General features: G+C 37.6%; 1 protein-coding gene across 1 annotated transcript in view; it reads left to right on the top strand.

Annotated features, from left to right (window-relative positions):
• The first annotated feature begins 1115 nt into the window (after window positions 1-1115).
• LOC114265609 (orcinol synthase-like) overlaps window positions 1116-20595 on the top strand; it is a 55659-nt gene continuing 36179 nt past the window's right edge. Inside the window, exon 1 of the mRNA XM_082888888.1 lies at window positions 1116-1233. Within this exon, the coding sequence (XP_082745014.1) occupies window positions 1200-1233 (34 nt within the window). The 5' untranslated portion in view covers window positions 1116-1199. The remainder of the gene's footprint in view (window positions 1234-20595) is intronic.

The raw sequence follows: 20595 nt of genomic DNA on the forward strand, positions 1-20595 counted from the left end.
TGGTCTTCCAAATCGTTTGGTATTGCTAATGTTTATGTTTATGCTACACAAACTCATGATAGAAAAACTAATTTCTCTTATATAAATCACAACAAGGCAAGCCATGTGAACCACTTTCTTCGATGCTCTCTCAATCCAACTGAAAACATGTCGTGTGTCACACACATTAGATTGACATTGTAACTTGACAGGGTTAATTGTAATTAATATCTTGTACTTTCATAACAATCACACTTCAATCTTTTTATTTTTAATTATGACGATCAACTCTCAACAAATCAAATTACAACACTACCATTTTGATCAACTATTGTTGACAAGGTTGACGAAACTTGTCATGCGAGTTAAACGTGATTTTTTTTTCATCTCGTTAACGCATTTATATTTTCATCAAAATCATATGTTATCCTTACATTTTCATTAAAATCTTACTTTGACCCCCTTCACTTTTAATTTTTAGTGAGTAAAAAGTTCACCTATATAAATGGCAAGCCATGTGTACTTTCTTCAAAGTTCTCTCTACCACCATTAAGGCCCATTTGGGGAGTATAGTTTTTAGCCAATTCCCAAACGGGGCTTAATTATCTATCCAACAGCTTTACAAGCTTTTATATAGACAATTAATTAATTAAGCAGCTATAAACTGATGGAATTGAAGAAGGAAGAAGCTTAAGCCCCGTTTGTTTTTAGAGGTGAAATGAAAGGGATTCATAGTGATGGGATTGTTCGTGAGGGGATTAAGTAAAATTATGTTTATTTTGATGATAGTTGTTAGCGTAGGAATTATTAAATTATTTTTATATAAAATAATAAAACAAATAAAAAAATACAAAAAAATTAAACATTAATGTTCAAAACAAATATTCAACATATAAAAAATTATAAAAAAATAAAAAATTTCTAGTCTGACGGACTATTTTTCTAATATCACCTCAACCTCCTCCATCCCAATCCCCCTTCCAACCTCTATCTTAATCCCCTCCTCCATCTCAATCCTTACTCCAACTCTACAAATAAATACAACACTAAATGAGTCACATCTCTATCCTAATTCCACCCCACCCTCTACACCCCAAAACAATCGGGCCTAAAAGACTAGACAAGCCATGATTCTAGGTATTGGCATTGCAAATCCACCAAACTGCTTCTATCAAACAGACTATCCAGATTATTATTTCCAAGTCACCAAAAGCCACCACATGTCGGACTTAAAAGCTAAGTTCAAGACCCTGTGTAAGTGTACATATAAATGTCAACAAGACTTGGCATAATGAAATTTATTAAATGTAGGTTTTCCTTGTCTTGTCAATACAAAAATTATTACGTTACATATATCACCATTACATTTCTATTAGAATTTCACTAAGCACCTCTAGTTTAATTGTGATAATTAACTCTTTACAACATGGCGATTTTGGTTTTTAAGTGAGAAATCAATGGTCACAAAACGTTACATGCACTATAGAAAATTGTACTTTTGCCGACCAAAAATTTAGTCGACAAAAGTACATTTTTAGTCGGTAAAAGTTTTCCACGACTGAATTTTTTGGTCACCATTTGATCGCCAATGAAGGGTTGGGAAAAGTATTTAGCGACTGAAAATTTTTTTAGTCGGGAAAAAGGTTCTATTTGCCGACTAAATTTTTGGTCGCTAAATATATATTTACCGCGACTAAACCATTTTGTAACTAAAACAATTTAGTCGCCCCAAAAGTAACATTTTCCTGACTAAATATGATAGTCGCCAATTGTCACATTCCACAATGAAGCATGTTAGTCGCCAATTGTTACATTCCACAACGAAACATGTTAGTTGCCAAAAGTCACATGCCATGACCAAATATGTTAGTCACCAAAAGTAATGTTTGTGCAACCATTACTTTAGCCGGCAATAGACTTATTAGCGACCAAACCCTTTGGTTGCCAAAATTAATAATTTTACCGACAAATTATTTAGTCGCCAAATGTACCCGCTCGCCTACCAACATTTTGGTTGCCAAATGGGAGTGGCGATACACCAGCTACCTTATTTAGTCGGCAAATTGTTTACTAATGTTTCCCGACTAATTACTTGGTCGCCAAAAGAGGAAAAACAAAACCAAAACCAAAACCAAAACCAAAATTTGGTCGCTAACATCTGATAACATTAACCTGTAATTTATAATAATCCATCCAATTCATTCAATATAATCTGTAATTTGCAATAATCATTCAAATTAACAAAATCAACTAAATCATGAGCATTCAATAAAATACATAAATCATCCAATCCTGAACCTCTTTAATTAAAATCATCAACTTTGATAAGTTTTCATTGACAAGTAATTTCAAACTACATATTTCTCCAATTAAAAATTCACTTGTAATCTATATAATCATTCAAGTCACATCCATCTAGCATAAAAATTTAAAACATAACAAGTACTTTTTATTATGTTTTAATTTTTTATCCATGCGCATTTATCAAAAAATATAACTAGTAGTCTACCCAAATATTTTCCATACACATCCATCCAAAAATATAACTACTAGTCTACCCAAATATTTTCCATACACATCTATCCAAAAATGTATGATCCTTCAAAAAATATAACAAGTGCCAACTAGTCTTGGACAATTCAGCTTCGTGCACGAGTTCATCCATCTGTACCAAAGAAAAAGAGAAATAATGTCAAGTAATTTTTTTATGAAAATATTTGCACGTCAAATTTTTTTTATCTAAATTTCTAACAAGATTTCAATTTTGGGCCTATTACCAAAAAGAAAAAAGAAAAAAACTATAATTCCTCTAACATCTAGAATCAGATCTTTCCCTCAGTAAAATTATCCTTTTCACCTACACATAAATAAATAGCAGTTGCAAATTATAATCCTTTTGAAGAAAATCTACAACAAAGTAATAAATACCATCAAAAGCATAAAGAGATAAAAACTAATACATAAATCACTATTATAATAAAAACATGTATATCCCTGTCTAATAAGATCTTTAAGGTGAGTTTCATCAATCAACATTTAGATAATCAAACACCAAAAAATCACCATGAACTTTCTTTATTACCCACACTTCTTTCTAACTAATATATACTCAAAAAACATAATCATCATACAACAAATTCCATTATGAACTTTCTTTATTACCCATATTTCTTTCCACTTATTTTTCAATTCCCAAATTTCATTATATATAGTCAATCCTTACTTGTTCCAGATTTAATATAATCAATTATGAAAAGTATATTATGTAAATTCAACAATTCAAAAAAAAAAAAAACGAAACGAAACGAAACAAAAAAAACAAAGGAACACTTCAACTTTTAAAGTGCATATACCAAAGCTATTGGACTGTAGAGGTCCATTCACACTAGCAGATATCAAAGAAACAGGGAGGAACAAGATGGGTTCTCTCTGACTTGAATGTGTGTTTCTTATGCTTGTAGTCTAATTTTTTCGGTGAAATTAATTAACAAGCATAGAAATGGTAATTCAAGTGTAAAACTCGTTAAGTTCTAAAAAAATTTATTACCTGAACTAGCTGATGTCAAAAATCCATATCGAACAAGACTTCCTTTTTGTTCAACTCTTTCTATTTCTAGTTTTGTCTTTCTACCTTCCTGAATTAAAAAAATTTCAGCCATAATCTCACCTAGTTAACTACATAAACAATTTAATAAAATTGAATAGACAGGAAAAAAAAGAAGAAATTCTCTCTCACACTCCTCATTATTCCAACAAAGTATTAATTAGTTGTAAGGAAGCAATTCGTCAGTGATATTCAAATGGGCAAAATGACCTGCAGGAAGTGATGGCAACTCATCCATCACAAGTAGAAGTTTTCAATGTCATAAACTAAAAGCAGGAAGGTCATAACAAAGAATACAAGGCAAGTGAAGTGCTACATACAAGGTACAAAAAGAAAAGGTATTTGTCGAAAATTCCTTTGTAACTAATGAAAAAATAAAGAGAAAAAACATATAAAAGTTAAGGATGAAACAAGGAAAACACAGCACAAAAGCAGGAAGGTTATTAGGATTTGTATTGGCCCCTCGTATTAACCTTTCTAGGTGTGAGCCATTCGACACGTACCCAAGAAGTTATAATTTTTAGCTCGGGTAATTGGAAGTGGCCTAGAGGTATAAGAGAGGTTATTACTGATATTGAAACTAATACCCCTACCAGCTTCCTACCAAATCCTAATAAGCCTAACTCCGTGGATTGGCTACCCTCTAGTAATGGTGAATATACTGTGGCCACAGCTTGGCAATCAATTCAAACTGTGTTCCTTATTGCCCTTTAGCACAAAGTGGTGTGGTTCTTTCAGAATGTTCCTAAGTGGAGCTTTGTGCAATAGGCTATTGTTTAGAGGAGATTAGCTACAATGGATAGGCTACTCAAGTAGGGAACCATTTCAGAAAACACATGTGTTTTGTGCAATGAGCTTAACTCACGATCATTTATTTTTCTGTTATGATTTTTCAGCATATATTTAGACTATTATTTGGAGAATAATTTTTCCTAGAATAAGCATGCAGAATATTGATGAAGAGCTAGCTTGGGTTGTTAGAAATTGCGAAGACAAGGCTATTACAATTTATGTATGCACATTGGCCCTTGCTGCTGCTATGTATCATGTTTAGAAGGAAAGGATTAGTAAAATATTCAGGAAGCCTGTTCATGTGTTTTTAGATGGGCTAGTGACATTACAGGTAAGCATAGCTCATTAAGGAATGTGAAATTATGTACTAGTGCTAGATGAGTGTGATAATTGGGACATCTCTTCTAAGAATTTCAGTCATCAAGTGTGTTGTGTATATTGTTGTTGTTTGATTAGTGTTTTTGTTGTTGTTCCCACAAGTATATGACTATGTGCAAATACTAGATTTGCTCACATACTTTTGATGCAGATTTTCTCAAAAACCAATAATAACTAACACTGTAAAAGTATTTCTCCACCAAAAATAAAAATGAATGAATTGTTGAACATTAGAGTTTGTTTTTTTTTTTTTGGTGAATGTTAAACATTAGAGTTGTTAACAATGTTGAATGAAGTTCAGCACTGTTACTTTTTTTTTTTTTCAGCACTGTTGGGGGTGGTGAAAGGGGAGGTGTTGGCTATGTTTGAGCAGTTTCATCCTGGGCAATTTGAGAGGAGTCTAAATGTAACATTTCTAGCTTTGATCCCTAACAAAGAAGAGTGAAGGATATACGAGATTTTCAGCCTATCAGTCTTCTAGGTAGTGCTTACAAATTATTGGCCAAGGTTTTGTCTAGTAGCCTTCGGGGCGTGCTAGAGGGAGTAGTGTCAGAATCTCAAAATGCTTTCGTGAGATATCGATATATTTTGGATGATGTTCTGGTGGCTAACGAGTGTGTGGATTCACGGCTTCGGCAGGGAACAATGGGGATAGTCTGTAAGTTAGATATTGATAAGGCTTATGACAATGTAAACTAAATGTTTTTGTTGTACATGTTGGAGTGGTTAGGTTTTGGGGAACGATGGAGGAGGTGGATACAATTATGTATTTCTACTATTTGAATGTCTGTTCTGGTTAATGGGACGCCGACAGTTTTCTTCCCTACTCGGAGAGGATTACGACAGGGAGACCCTTTGTCCCCTTTATTGTTTATTTTGGTTATGGAGGTGTTAAGTCGGTTGATTTCTAAGGCGGTCAGGAGGTTTTTTTTATCGGGCTTTGAAGTAGGGGTTGGGTCTGCCTTTCTGGTGGTTTCTCACCTTTTCTACAATGATGATACATTAATTTTTTGTGATATGAATGCTACTCAGGTTGGCAATTTGAGGTGTGTTTTGTTATGTTTTGAGGCAGTATCTGGGTTTGTGGGTTAATTTGGCAAAATCAGAATTGATCTCAGTGGGTGAGGTGGTTCGATTGCCTATATTGGCAGCCGTGTTAGGTTGTAAGGTGGCAAGGTTGCTAGTTTCTTATTTGGGACTTTCTTTGGGGGCTTCCTTTAAGGAGACGCGAGTGTGGGATGGGGTGGTGGACAGAGTTCAGCAGAGGTTGACAGGATGGAAGCGACAATATTTATCGAAAGGGGGCGGATTACTTTGATCAAGAGCGTTCTCTCCAGTATTCTAACATACTTTAGACATGTGATGCCTGTGGGGGTGGCAAAGATCTTAGAGAGATTGCAATAGGATTTTTCATGAAGTGAGGGTGGGGAGGGTTTTCATTATCATTTGGTGGATTGGGAGAGTGTATGTACTTTGAAGGAAAAAGGGGGTTTAGATGTGCGAAAATTGGTGGTGTTTAATCGAGCTCTATTGGGAAAGTGGTTGTGGCGTTTCGTGAGGGAACGAGAGCTGCTATAAAGGAGGCTGGTGGTGGCAAAGTACGACGATGAGAGGGGGTGGTGCTCGAAGCCAGTGGCTCAATCTCATGGTCGTGGGTTGTGGAAGGAGATTTGGTTGGAAAAAAAGGTTTTTTGGGAGAGGGTTTAGTTTAAAGTGGGGGTAGGCGACAGGGTTCATTTTTGGCAAGATCGATGGTGTGGTGGGTTATCTTTGGCAGCCATGTTTCCTTTGATTTATGCTATTGCCGCTGATGGAGAAAAGTTGGTTACTTCACTTAGGGTGAAACAAGGGCAATTAGTTGTTTGGAATGTTCGTCTTCGGAGTGATGTACAGGATTGGAAAATAGACCAATTACTGAATCTTCTGGGCTTTTTGTATGGGTTACAGAATGGGAGGGATGGGGTGGATTCTTTGGTATGGGATGTTTGGAGTTCTAAATGAGTTTTCTCTGTGTCTTCATTTTATGGGGTGCTTGCAGGGGGTGCTGGTGGTGTGTTTCCTTGGAAGTGTATTTGGGCAGTGGGATCTCCTTACATGGTAGCTTTTTTCATCTAGACTGCTACTTTGGGTCATATTCTTACTATTGATCATTTGATTCAGTGGCGACATGTGTTGGTCAATTGATGTTGTTTGTGCTGTGGAGATGCAGAAACGGTGGATTGTTTACTTGTGTAGAGTCTGGTGGTGTCTCAACTTTGGTGTATGGTAGTTGTTCTTTTTGGTTTGGTTTGGGTGTAGCCGAGTACAGTGTTGGATGTGTTGCTTAGTTGGGGTGGGGCAAGAGTGGGTAAGAGATGGTGGAAGGCTTGGTTACTTGCTTCCCATTGCTTGTTGTGGTTGGTTTGGTTGGAGCACAACCGACGTGTTTTTTAGAACACATTTCATTCGTATCTTTGGTTAGAAAGTAGGTTTCTTATGGTGTTGCATAGTTGGATGATGGGTTCGGTTGATCCTGATGTGTTAACTTTTGTACATTTTGTAGAGGATTTGCTTAGACAGTGAGCTTTGCGACCGTTATGGGTTGCTATTTTCCTTGTATTCTTTGCATCATCTTGATGTTTTTCTAATAAATTTGTTTATTTATCCAAAAAAAAAAAAAAAGCAATGTTGAATGTAGTTAATTATTCAAATAATCATAAAGGATATTATTAACAACAATACTACAAACCCAGACTTATGAACCATAATTTACCCAAAAAAAGTAATCAATGGCTAAATTCATTTTACTCATGGACCCCATACTTCATCAATTTAATCTTCACCACACAAACACATTCGGGATAAATTATGGGTTGGTAAGGGTGGGTTCATAGCATTTTTGTATTAACAATATGAAACTATCAGCCTGCATTGCTCAAATTTAGGAGTTCTTGAATAACAAAATCAGCAGCCAAACCAAAAGAACAAAAGATTTCCAAAAAAAAAAAAATTTAAAAAAGTAAAAAACCATAAAAAATTCATGAGTGAAAGACAAAGTTAACAAACAACAGCTTAAAAGTAGTAATTTAGGAAATGAGAAACCTCAGTGCCATTAAACAGGACTCTGGCCAACACATGTATCTCGTATTGGTAAGCCCTATCTCACTCAAGATTTGTAGTTATATCCCTTATCTGACAAATAACAAACACCAAATCAAAGCAATTGAGATAGAGAGTGTGTGTGTGTGAGGCAATATAGCTAGTCTAATAAAAGGACAAAAAGGGTTGGGATGAATTTGTGGTGGTCTAGAAAGGAATAAGAAAGGGTTAGGATGAATTTGTGAAAAACATTCATTTTGTAGTGAGAAATGGGAATAGGGTTTAGTTGCGGTTCGATGTTTAATGTGATGATATGCCTTTCAATAGGGCTTTCCCTTTGGTGTTTGGTATAGCGATGCATAAGGCTACATTGGAAGAGTGTGTTAGGTGTGATAGAGAAGTGGTGGTTTGGGATGCGGTTCTCCAAAGATCTTTGCATGATTGGGAGGTTGGGAGATGATAGAGTTCTTAGAAACCTTGTACAAGGTGCATAATGAGAGGATGAGATTAAAGGAAAAGAAAGGATAAGTATTTCAAAAGGGAATTACTTATCTAGAAAATCTAAGATTTTAAAACGCTTTAACTAATGACTCTAGGGAAGCCCATACTAACCCACAACGAAAAGCTTCCCAAACTTAAAGTTCACGGGGTAATCAATTATAAAAATTAAAAATGAAGAAGAAACACTAACTAGAAGTGGCCAACTGGCCCAACAAATCCAAACCCAAACAACCTTGTGGTAGCTACTCGTCTACAATTGAGTTTTAATTCTTCGTCTTTATCCTACCATATCAATGATAGATAATCATTCTACAAATCAAAGGAACTAATCTACAGTCAAGTAAGTAGCTGTCCAACTTGGTAATACGAACAAGAAAACATTTCTCATCATATGATAAGAAAATAAAAATAAATAAAAATTCCATGAATGTCATATTTTATTTTATTTTTTATAAATGAATGTCATTTTTTTTTTTTTTTGTAATTATATGTAAGATTTAAATAATCCAGCGGCTAAAAGGATTCAAACCATAACTTATGTGATAGAATCAGAAATGAAGAACCTTGTGGATAAATCATGTGCTTCACTACTACGAACTAACAACACTCAACAATGGAGTGATACCACATTATGAGTATCACCCACTCTAGTCACAGTGCAAGGGCTCGATTATTATTCTAATGAGAGAGAGAGTATAGGAAAAATTAATTCGTTATTTAATCCATCCTACATCTCATATATCGTATCTGATATATAGGCTAACCATCTATCCATATCTCTTGATACGATATGATAGATATAGCTAGTGATAGTGGGTTATCCAAATAGAATAGTCATGAAAATTCAAATTCAAATTACATGGGTAAGTTGAATGGGTCATAGGTCATGCCACATGGGTGCCCAAATCTAGGTCCAATACCCGGCCCAATTTCCAACATCTCTCACTCAGTTGACATGATATTGCCACATCTCTATCTCAATCTCCCCAAATATTGAACAATCTCATACTAGCCAATGAACCGTGCGACCGCTGAGAACACCTGCATGTGGAAACTCTATACTAGAAACTCAAAATGAGCCAGCATAGGGACATCAATCCAAGAAGAATAGAAATAGTGTCTCATGTACCCAGACCCATCTAGTTACATCGATCCAAAACATCTCTAATCCCTCAAAGAACATGTTTGGCCCTCCTAGGTCTCGCATTATATTCACACTCAATAAGTATCCCATACAGAGAGATGTGAGTTGTTGACAGTGAATATAGAGCAGAGATTAGAACTAGATGATCTTCCCTTCACCGTTATATCATTTAACTCGAAATTGACCGCTTTTCTAGTAATGTCCCTTAAAGCCGAATCATACATGACCGCAAGCAACATACCAAAGTAGTCGAACATCAACTCCTCATCTTATGACATAGTTAAAGGTCATAAAAAGCACAAAGTGAAGTCATTGGAAAAAAATGACTTTTTGGACTCACACGGTGAGAAAGCAGGGATACATTCTCTCACCTCGCTAACTGGTCGATAAGCACATGCAATACGAATGCATGCTATAGTGGAGTAACTCTTCCAAAGAGTGATATTAAACTCACACACAATACAGATCTTAGTCTAGTCGCTCTTAAGCGCACAAGTCGCTTCCTAGCGTCTAACTCGAATTCTTTATTTGCTTGCCTCTCAGACATCAAACGAGATCTCGCATCTAGTTATCCATAACAGGCACATCATGGAAAAGTGGGTACTCTCATATTCATGGTCAGTCTTTAACAGGACCTCATCTTGGCTCCAACCAAGGCGACATAGCCAGTGGATAATTTTAGCCTCTCTCTTGGCTCCAAATACAATAAGCCACTAGTCTCAACCTTGCTCGCTATCTAGCGCTAAGGGCGATTGCTCGTATGAATGAGCCAATCTTTCCTGCTAACATTAAATTTATTTATTCTGTGTGTGCTAATTCACAAACCATGGAAAAAAATAGTAAACATAAATGTGTAATCAAAACAAATGTGAATACTTATGGCATAAAAAAAATAAGAGTTCAACTAAATACACATATATCACTACCTACGTCATCCTAAAGCCCTAACATGAGTAAGACAAACATCTCTGGCAATGGGCTTAGTCAAGGGGTCCGCAATCGTACGACTCGTAGAGATGTGCTCCAGGATCACTTCCTTTTGCACCACAATGTCTCTGATAAAGTTAAACCTCACATCAATGTGTTTGGTTCTCCCGTGGTACTTAGGATCCTTAGCGTAAGCGAGTGCAGCCATGCTGTCACAATGGATAGTCACAGGGTCTGAAGTATGTGTGACAATATCCAATTGCTGAAGGAATTTCCTCAACCAAACGGCTTTCTGAACGGCAGATGAACAAGCCACAAACTCAGCCTCCATAGTCGATAAGGTGATATAGGATTGCTTCTTACTGCTCTAAGAAATAGCACCATCACTAAGCAGGAAAACATATCCTAAAGTGGACTTATGCTCATCTAAGTCTCCTCCACAGTTAGTATCATAATAGCCAACTAGACGTAGATCTGAACTTTGGTAGCAAAGTGTGTATCTGCAGTCCCTCTAAGATATCATAATATCCTCTTAACTGTTTTCCAATGAGCTAGTCCTGGGTTAGATTGGTAATGACTCACTAATCCGACTGCATAACAAATATTAGAGCGTGTACACATCATGCATACATCAAGCTTCCAATAGCATTCGCGTAGGATACACGACCCATTTTTTCATTCTCTTCTGGAGTCTTAGGACCCATATCAAGGCTTAGGCTCTCACCTCTCGCAACAAAGTGTCTATGGGTTTGCAGCTTTGCATCTGGAATCACTCTAGGATAGTCATAATGTAAGTCTCTTGAGAAAAACCAAGAAGTCTCCTAGAGCGATCCCTAAGGATCTTAACACCGAGCACGTAGCTTGCTTCACCCATGTCTTTCATCTCAAATATAGAGAACAATCACTTTTTAGTGGTGACAATCATCTCCTTATAATTTCCAGCCAATAATATGTCATCCACCTATAATGACCATATCAAAAAAATGTCCTTAGACCGCTTAATGTATACACAGTGATCTTCATCAATCATTGTAAACCCATTTGAAATCTTAAATTCCCTGTATGGATGATTGCTTTAAGCCATAAATACATCGTTGAAGCTTGCAAACTTTGTGCTCCTAACCTACTGCCACAAAGCCTTCTAGTTGGTCTATATAGATCTCTTCATCCAAATCTCCATTGAGAAATGCGGTATTAACATCCATCTGATATAGCTCTAAGTCCAACTGAGCTATTATGGCAAGAATTAGCCGAAATGAGGCAAACCTCACAACTGGTGAAAAGGTTTCCTTATAGTCCACACCCTCTAATTGGGTGCAGCCTTTTGCTACTAGGCGAGCCTTATACCTTTCTATGGAACCATCCGCCTTGCGCTTGATTTTAGGAACCCATTTGTTCCTAATAGTCTTGCGTCCTGGCGACAAATCAACCAAGTCCCAGACATGATTTTTCTTCATAGACACTATTTCTTCATCTATTACAGCACTCCATTCTTTACTAGCAAGGGATGAGAGAGCCTCTTTGAGATTCTTAGGCTCCATCTCATCACTCGAAGTAATCATGAATGCATCCCCTTCAATCTCAAAACGACGACGGGGTATAGCTCCACATTTGCTTCTACGTAGTTGAGAGTCCTAAGAATCCTCATCCATTGGATTTAATCCATGGGCAGGTAAATTGCTCTCATTGTCCCTAGGAGCTTAAGGGATTATTTCCTCATTCTCTATTAGGCTACTAGGCGCGCCTTCAAGTAGATCCTCCATCTCATAGAGCTCTACGTCTCTAGTTACCTCACCTTCGCTAGAGAAATCCTCCTCTAAGAAATCCAAGTCACGTGACTCAATTTCAATCACACTTCCATCTGGATGCTCCCAAATAAACACATAGCCCTTAGAATGCTTACTATAGAGAATGAAGATACACTTCTTTCCTCTAGGGCCTAACTTCCCAAACTTATGAGAAACGTTGTGTATGTAAGCTACCGAACCCTAAGGCCGCAAATTGCCTATATTAGGCTTTTCGCCAGTCCACATCTCATATGGCGTGGAAGGAACTTATTGGGAGGGCACACGGTTAAGGATGTAGGTAGCAGTCAACAAAGCATCTCCCCAATACGAATGGGAAGATTAGCTTGCGCCATCATAGATCTAACCATGTCAAGCAATGTGCGATTCATTTTCTCCGCTACACCATTTTGCTATGGAGTCCCATGAATTATCAATTGCCTGATAATTCCTTTTTCCTCATAGAGCACTTTAAATTGCTCAGATAGATACTTGCGTCCCCGGTCAGTCCTTAGAGCCTTAATGCCCTTGTCTGATTGATTCTCATCCTCATTAACATACCGTCTAAAGTAATCCAATGCTTCTAACTTGTGAGAAATCAAATAGACATGGCCAAAATGCGTGCAATCATCTATAAATACGATATAACAAGGGGCTCCATGCCTTGTCCTCACATTCATTGGTCCACATATATCAGAATAAATAAGTTGTAATGGGATAGATACCCTTTTGGCTTTCTCAAACGGTTTCCTTGTTGCCTTTCTAGCAAGATAGTTTTCACAAGTAGGCAAAATGACTCTAGCGAGTGGGCCTAAAAGGTCTTCTCTAGCCAATCTAGTCATCCTGTCTTGCCCTACGTGGCCTAATCTAGCATGCTATCTCATAGAATCATTATCACAAATAGATGCAATATAAGAAACAAAGCCATTGGCATTTTTATTAAAACTAGAATCATCCATATCTAAAACTAAGAAACCATCTAAAATATAACCAAAACCATAAAAAATTGTTCCTAAATAAATGCTTACACCATTATTCTCAAAACAAAAACTAAAACCAAGGCTCATCATGCTAATAACTGAAACTAAGTTTTGCCAAATATCTGGAGCTTAAAAAACATCATGAAGATACAAGGTGCACCCTCGTCGCATTCCCAGCTTGTATATGCCAATGCCAAGCACCTCCACACTGAACTCGTTCCCCATATAAACTTTTCTGCTCCCAGCAGGTACTTGGCGATACTCAACGAACCCTACTCTGTTCCTCGCGATGTGACCTGTTGCTCCTGAGTCTACAACCCAAAAATGAGAAGAATGAGCAATTAATGCTTGACTAGAAACAAAGCATTGATTGTGAGAAATTAAGTAAGGGAGTACCTTCTTCCGCTCAGGGAAATCCCAAGCGAAGTGTCCTTCTTTGTTACAGTTAAAGCATGTCAGTTTAGCTTTTACCTTCTTGTCACCTCTCTTGCCCCTACGCTTCAAATTTCTAATGCCATTGGGCTTTAGCGAAGTTGTTGCTGGCTTCTTAGGAGCACCTTTTGCTTTTTCACGCTTGAACTGAGAAGTCCTACGTGAGCTTGACTTAACCACCATAGCAGAACTATCAAACTTAGCCACCTCTAGGCGCTCAACCTCTAGCTCCAAATGACGTGATATGTCATCAAATGTTTTCACACTCTCATTATGCATCATGTTCTGCTTTATCTGCTCCCAAGAATTTGACAGAGAGCGAATCACAGCTTGTACTTGTTGCTCTTGAGTCAAATTGTGCCCAGCTACCACAAGCTCACGTATCATGGCTGACATGACCCTCAAATGCTAGTTCATAGAGTGATGCGCATTTTCCTAATAAGAGTCAAACTTCATAGTTAGCCCACGTAGCTTTGCCAAAGAGGTGACACCAAACATTTGCTTGAGAGCTTCCCACATCTCAAATACAATCGAGCAATGCTCAAACTCACTAATCAAGTCATTGTGCATGTTGCTCAACATGGTAAAGTGCGCATACCAATCTTTGTTACTCCAAGTCTGATAGACTTCAAGATCACGATGATGTTAAGCTGTATTGCCCTGCTTAGGCTTAACCATCACTTGTTCAAGTGTGTTCAAAACTTATTGCTCATTGAGGAGGTATTGGATCTTACGGCGCTATATATCATAGTTATCGCTATCTAATTTCTCTCCCTTAGTTAAGTTTGCCACCACTGTCTTAGCTGCCATTTCTACATACAGAGTAAAGGAAAAACAAATGCGCAGGGGATATTAATGATACCAACACAAAATTATTTTACAGCAAAAAAATATAAATTAAATAATGATAATATTACACACATCTCAAGATCGAAAATTTGTTATGTTCGTAATCATCTCTTGCGTCTCTAATGACAATTATCAAAACTTAATTTAATTCCATGCACAAAAAACAGCCTCCCACTACTTATGGCATGTACAAAGCATGATAACTAGTTTAATTCCATACAATAGCATCTTAATGTAAATTTATAATCAACTCATGTTATATTTCATTTAATAATGGAATTTAAATAAATAAAAAAGAACTAATCATGCTTCTTTAATCACAATATATTACAAACTCTAGGCAAAAACAACAATATGCTGTATTTAATATTCAGATTATGCCATAAAAGAAAGTACATTACTTTTGAATTTTTTTTGAAATTTTATGGTATTTTTTGGAATTTTAAATAATTAATAAACTCACATAGAATCAGAAATAAATATTCCAGAATCTGGGAAAATGCAACAATCATACCAGTAAATAGTAAACCATTACAGTAGTCTACAATAAAATTTCAGCCCCAGAAACTTAGTCATGCAACATTAGAAGCATTTTAAAGCAGAAATGATGACTTATTATCTCAAAAAAAATATTTTTTATTTTCATAAAATTTTGAAAATTTTACAATAGATGAAAATTTTAATTCTAAGTCCAACAGTACCAACCACGCCTAAAACAAAGCTATAACAAATTACTTATGACCATTTAAAGTAATTCTGGATTAAAAAAAAAAAAAAACAAAGCCTTAGCATTCAACAGCCAAGCCGGCGCGAAAAACGACGCAATGCATGGCGCGCGCATGGCAGCGCACGTGGCCTGCACATGAAGAGCGCAGACGAGACACTCGTGGGAAGCGCACCTAGCACGTGCAGGCTACTGATGACGCCTGGTCGGCATTGACGGCGTCATCTGGCCCGTGCAGCTCACGCGTCACCTTCCGGGGTAATTTCTGGTCCAATTTTGGTACTGTCAGACTCTATTTTCTAAAATAAAAATAATCATGGTCTCAAAAATGACATTTAAAAAACACAAATGATGAGGTGTATTACACACACTCTCTCTCTAATAAGAGTAGAAATGCAGAAACTCTACACTTCATCTTCTTCCTTAAGCCACCAAAAACTCAAAACAAACCCAATTTCGGGTTTGATGTTTCTCATCAACTGTAAGTCCAATCTAACAAATAATATATGGTTTTGAAGGTTTCGAAACAAGGATTCTAAATATGTAAGATTTGTAAACTGAAATTAAAGCATGTAAAACCATCATGCAAATAATGTTTCGAGAATGCAAAATGGGTCTTCATTTTTCTTAAAATCTAACCGTTGGATTTTCATGAAACTTTACAAATATGTTCTACATGAAATGTACTATAACATATGTGAATTTTAGGTTGATCGGAAAAATTTTGAAAAAATATTAATTTTCATGCATATATCATGTATACATATATCAATAATTATATACATATTTTAATGCATAAAAATAAGCACGAAAATACCCTATAAGTAGCTCTGATACCAATTTAAGATTCAGATAACGCAGCGACTAAAAGGATTCAAACCATACCTTATGTAATAGAATCCAAAACGAAGAACCTTGTAGGTAAATCACGTGCTTCACAACCACGAACTAAGAACACCCAGCAATGGAGTGATACCACAGTATAAGTATCACCCACTCTAGTCACAGTACAAAGGCTCGATCGTTATTCTAATGGGAGAGAGTTAAAGAGAGAGTATGGGAAAAATTCATTCGTTATTTAGTTCATCCCACATTCCATCTATCGTATCTGATATATAGGCTGATCATCTAACCATCTATCCATATTTCTTGATAAGATAGGATAGATATAGATAGTGATAGTGAGTTATCCAAATAGAATAGTCGTGAAAATTCAAATTCAAATTACATGGGTAATTTGAATGGGTCATGGGTCATGCCACATGGGCGCTCAAATCCGGGTCCAATACCCGGTCCAAATTCCAACAATATGTAACTGACATAACAAGAACAAACAAAAAAATATTGAGAAAATATATTAACATAGAAATAGGAATACTGTTACATAAAAGAAATTCAAGAATTTAAGAGACCAATCCCAACTCAAACATTCATCCGCAATCCCAAGTCTGTTGATCTGGATTGTGTAGAAGCATAAAGGTCTTTCCACTGTTCCCAAAACATTAAAAAGAATTCTTGTCAAACACCATGACTCAGTTTTCTTATACTGCTAAAGTTGTAAGTCTAACTGAGACTATATGAGCACCTTGACAGTTGTTTCGGCACCAAATCACTCAAAAATAATAATAACAAAGAAGAAAAAAAGAAAAAGAAATACTTCTTTAGCATCGTGTTGGCTGCATCCATGTTTTACGAAAGAGTAGTACAATTAAAAATCCCTAATAGGATTGTATGTAAGTATGGAAACCAGTAACCACCCAATGAAAGTTGTCAAAGAGTAACAAATTGCATATTAGTGACTCATCTTCTAAATATACCAGGAGCAAAGGGAGTTAAAGGTAAATCTATTGGATATCCTGAAAACTCTATAATCTTTCATTCAAATAGATTACCTTGTAACTCCAATACATTTCAATGGTTTGAAATCTTCTAGTCTATAAGAGGGGTTAACTTGAACCCATTAAATTAATTGGGCCTAATCGAATTCCAATCGAAAGCCCAAAAAATTGGTGAGCTTAGAGAGATTATTTCCAAATGGGCCCAAGTGAATTCTATTAAACGAGCCCATAAAAAAGCCAGCAAATTGGGTCGAGGAAGACCCATCAAGCAAATATCTTAAAGAGCGTCCAACAAGCCCATCCGAGGAGGCCTAGATCATACGGGTGTCCGAGGAGGTTAACCGTTGCTTTCAGAAAATATGAAACCCTCAGAGGAGATCCATTCTCTGAGGTATTAGCTTAGTCTTGAAAGGGTTTCCAACCACAAACCTAGAGACCTATTTGAGCTTGGACTCAAAAAGGTTTGGATCCACGAACCTAGCAATCCAAAGCACTTGACTTTGAACGGATTCGAACGCAATCTAGAAGCCGCTCCATTAATGAGTTCCAGAACACTTGGAAGCTCAAAGCTTTCCGAGATCTACGCACAAGAACCATGGGCATAACGGAGTCCAAACCAAGGACTCGATCTCGAGGACGGTGAGTGGAGATAAATCCACTCTTCAGTTAAACTAGCTTATACTTGGGTTGAGTTTGCACGATATAGGGGTCCCCTGACACTCGACAATATTTGCAGCAGTTCTCTTGAACTACTCCTAACCCTTCTACGGCAGGGTGTCCTCTAGGACTACCCCTGACCCCTTGGGATGATTAGGGATCATTGGTTAGGTGTGGCTAACAAGAAGGGTTCGCCGAGAGATTGATCTCCTCTTTGGATTCTCCTCATCCTCGGAGAGGTCATCTCTTCGGACAAGGTAGTTAAAGGGAATATTCCCCATGTGCCTTGCACATGGGTTCCATCCTACATCATGAGATGCCTATAAATAGCACCTACGCATAGCTTTACAAGGAATGGATTTTGGAAAGATATTTTTTGGGAGAGAACTAATTTCCCTTCTCCATTATCTACTTTGAGAGTGAAAGTAGGAGATCCATGGGAGAGCCTTGCCATTATTCTCTCTCTAACTACTTTGTTTTCTTCTTCACTCAATCCCTTATCTCCATCATCTCTTTGATATTGTGTTCCTAGTTGTGGCTGTTAAAGAATCTAAGCCTCTCATCATTTCTAGAAAATTCGAGTTTTCTTCAAGATCTTCGAACTTTCCGACAACATTCTTGAACCCTTTCATACATTTGGTGACTCTGCTAGGAAGGCAGATTGGTTAATGGTCTCAACAAGATCCAGAATCCACATAACTCCGGTAAGGATGGCGAAAGAAGATGGAGTTCAACAACAAGGATCCTCTAATGGTAGTTATGATAGAACCATGGCTCCAGATCAACCACTTTTGCTCGAAGCCATTCAAAGACTTCAAAATACTCAATAAAAGATTCTTACCACTCTTCAGAATCTCACTCACACCATGTTGGTGATAAGTTCTAGTTTTGCACTGGTGCCGAATGGAAATCAAACTAGAGGTGGAGTTGTCCTCGCCAACGTGCAAAATCAAACCCAAGAAGAAGTAGGCCACAGTCAGCCTATGGCTCATGGCAACACAACAGCAGTAACACATGCTCCACAATAGGCGGCAGTAGTTTGCGCACGCCCGGGCTCCATAATGCGCCAAGCCAAGATCCAATGGTTACTAGGGGAGGTTCTGGCATAAAGAATGGCGCACTGGGGACTGTTGGTGTCCAGACAAATATAACGGGCATGATGGCGCAAAAGGGAGCTCTGCCCGTACCTAATCTCGTTCCACCACCAGCAAATGCTACTCACATACTAAGCAAGCCTCCTTTGGCACGGACAACAAATTTGCAAACCCAACCCAGTATAGCTATGACGTGCAATGGACTTTATAGAACCTAATTCAATGTCCCATCACCAAATGGCTTGTCCATAGGTGTCGATGGCTAGTATCATGACGTGTCTTCGCCAATGGTGAATTCTCAACACCAGAATAGCCAAGTCGCTCCAAGCTCGGTCTCCAGGTCTACAAGCCAAGTTTTGGGAATACCACCATTAAGTTCTCTTCCTCAACAATTTCTCACTCGCGCCGATGTGCAAGCCATGTTTGATCTCGAACGGAGCAAGAGAACTTTACCCTCTTTGCCCGATCCGGATATCAAGCCACCATACCCTGTTGAAATGTTGAGTTATACATACCCAGAGGGATACACGGTACCGAAGTTCATCAAGTTCGATGGCAAACAAGGAAATGCTCAAGAATATGTTGTTCGATTCATCGAGACTTTAGGAATTCATAGTTCAAATCATGTCCTTTAACTAAGAGAATTCTTCAAGTCCCTCATTGACTGAGCATATAATTAGTACATTAACTTGGCCCCAAACTCTATCCGAAGTTGGCAAGAGATGGTCAACAAATTCCATGCCAAATTCTTTTAGGTGGCTAAAAAGGTGACCACACTTACCCTATGTAAGGAAAATCAACGAAAGGGTGAAGACATTCTTGAATATGTGAAGAAGTTCCAAGACAAAGTCGTGGACAGTTATGAGGCTGTGGAGGAAAACTACTTGGTCCAAATCTATGTTGAAGGGGCATTGAACAGATACAAAATGCTTCTCGTTAATCATAAGTTACTCACTTTCTCGGCACTAATTGAGGTATCTCGAAATATCAACATACCTCAGTCTCAGGAGATCGGGTTCGAGACTAGTTATAAAACCAACTTCAAGACATCCCAAGGACCTTCTCTCACTGCGGCTTCTGCGTCTTCTACCCGAAAGTCGCAAGGGAGAATTCAGAGGTCAGAAGAGGAAAAACTGTGAAGATGACACTCATTTTCCATGTAGTGTTGAGGAGATGAAGGCCTTAGTTAAAGAATGGGTGGCAGACGGGGAACTGAAGTCGCCTTATATCGAAGAGCTTTTGCTGAAGAAGGACCTCGATGGCCCTGATTATTGTGTTTTCCACCGATCATTAGGACATCCTACAGAAAAGTGCCGAACGCTTAAGAAGATCTTTAGAAAGAAAGTCGAAGCAGATGAGCTAGAGTTCAAAGAACATGGGCCTCAGAAAATCTTAGAAGACGTGGCTATGATGACGTATGACGGCCACAACCCGAGCAGGTGGTGAAAGTTTTCCGAATGACCTCACAACTCTGGGGACTAGAAGCAAGGGTCAACATTCCGTAGAAGTCTATCTATGACATTTACAATTTGTATTTACTGCATTGTCCAAGAATTTTTATCTTTCTTTCTTATGTTATGAAGAAATTTATTTCCTTCATATTGTGTATCTCCATTAGAAGTTTATTTTTTCTATATTGTGTATCTTCATTGTGTTATGTTGGTTGAGACAGTTTTCAATTCTTTTGTCTCCCCTTGAAGAAGAAGAAGGAGTAGTAGACTCGGTTGCCAGCCAGAAGGGATCTTTCTTGCCAAAGAAAGGAGTGTGCTTCCACCCAGACTTCTGAGGATCAGCCCTTGCTTCCATATGAACTTCCGAGGGACAACCCTTGTTC

The sequence above is a fragment of the Camellia sinensis genome, chromosome 9 (assembly GCF_055761805.1).
Source record: "Camellia sinensis isolate YWXY chromosome 9, ASM5576180v1, whole genome shotgun sequence".
Classification (NCBI taxonomy): Eukaryota; Viridiplantae; Streptophyta; class Magnoliopsida; order Ericales; family Theaceae; genus Camellia; species Camellia sinensis.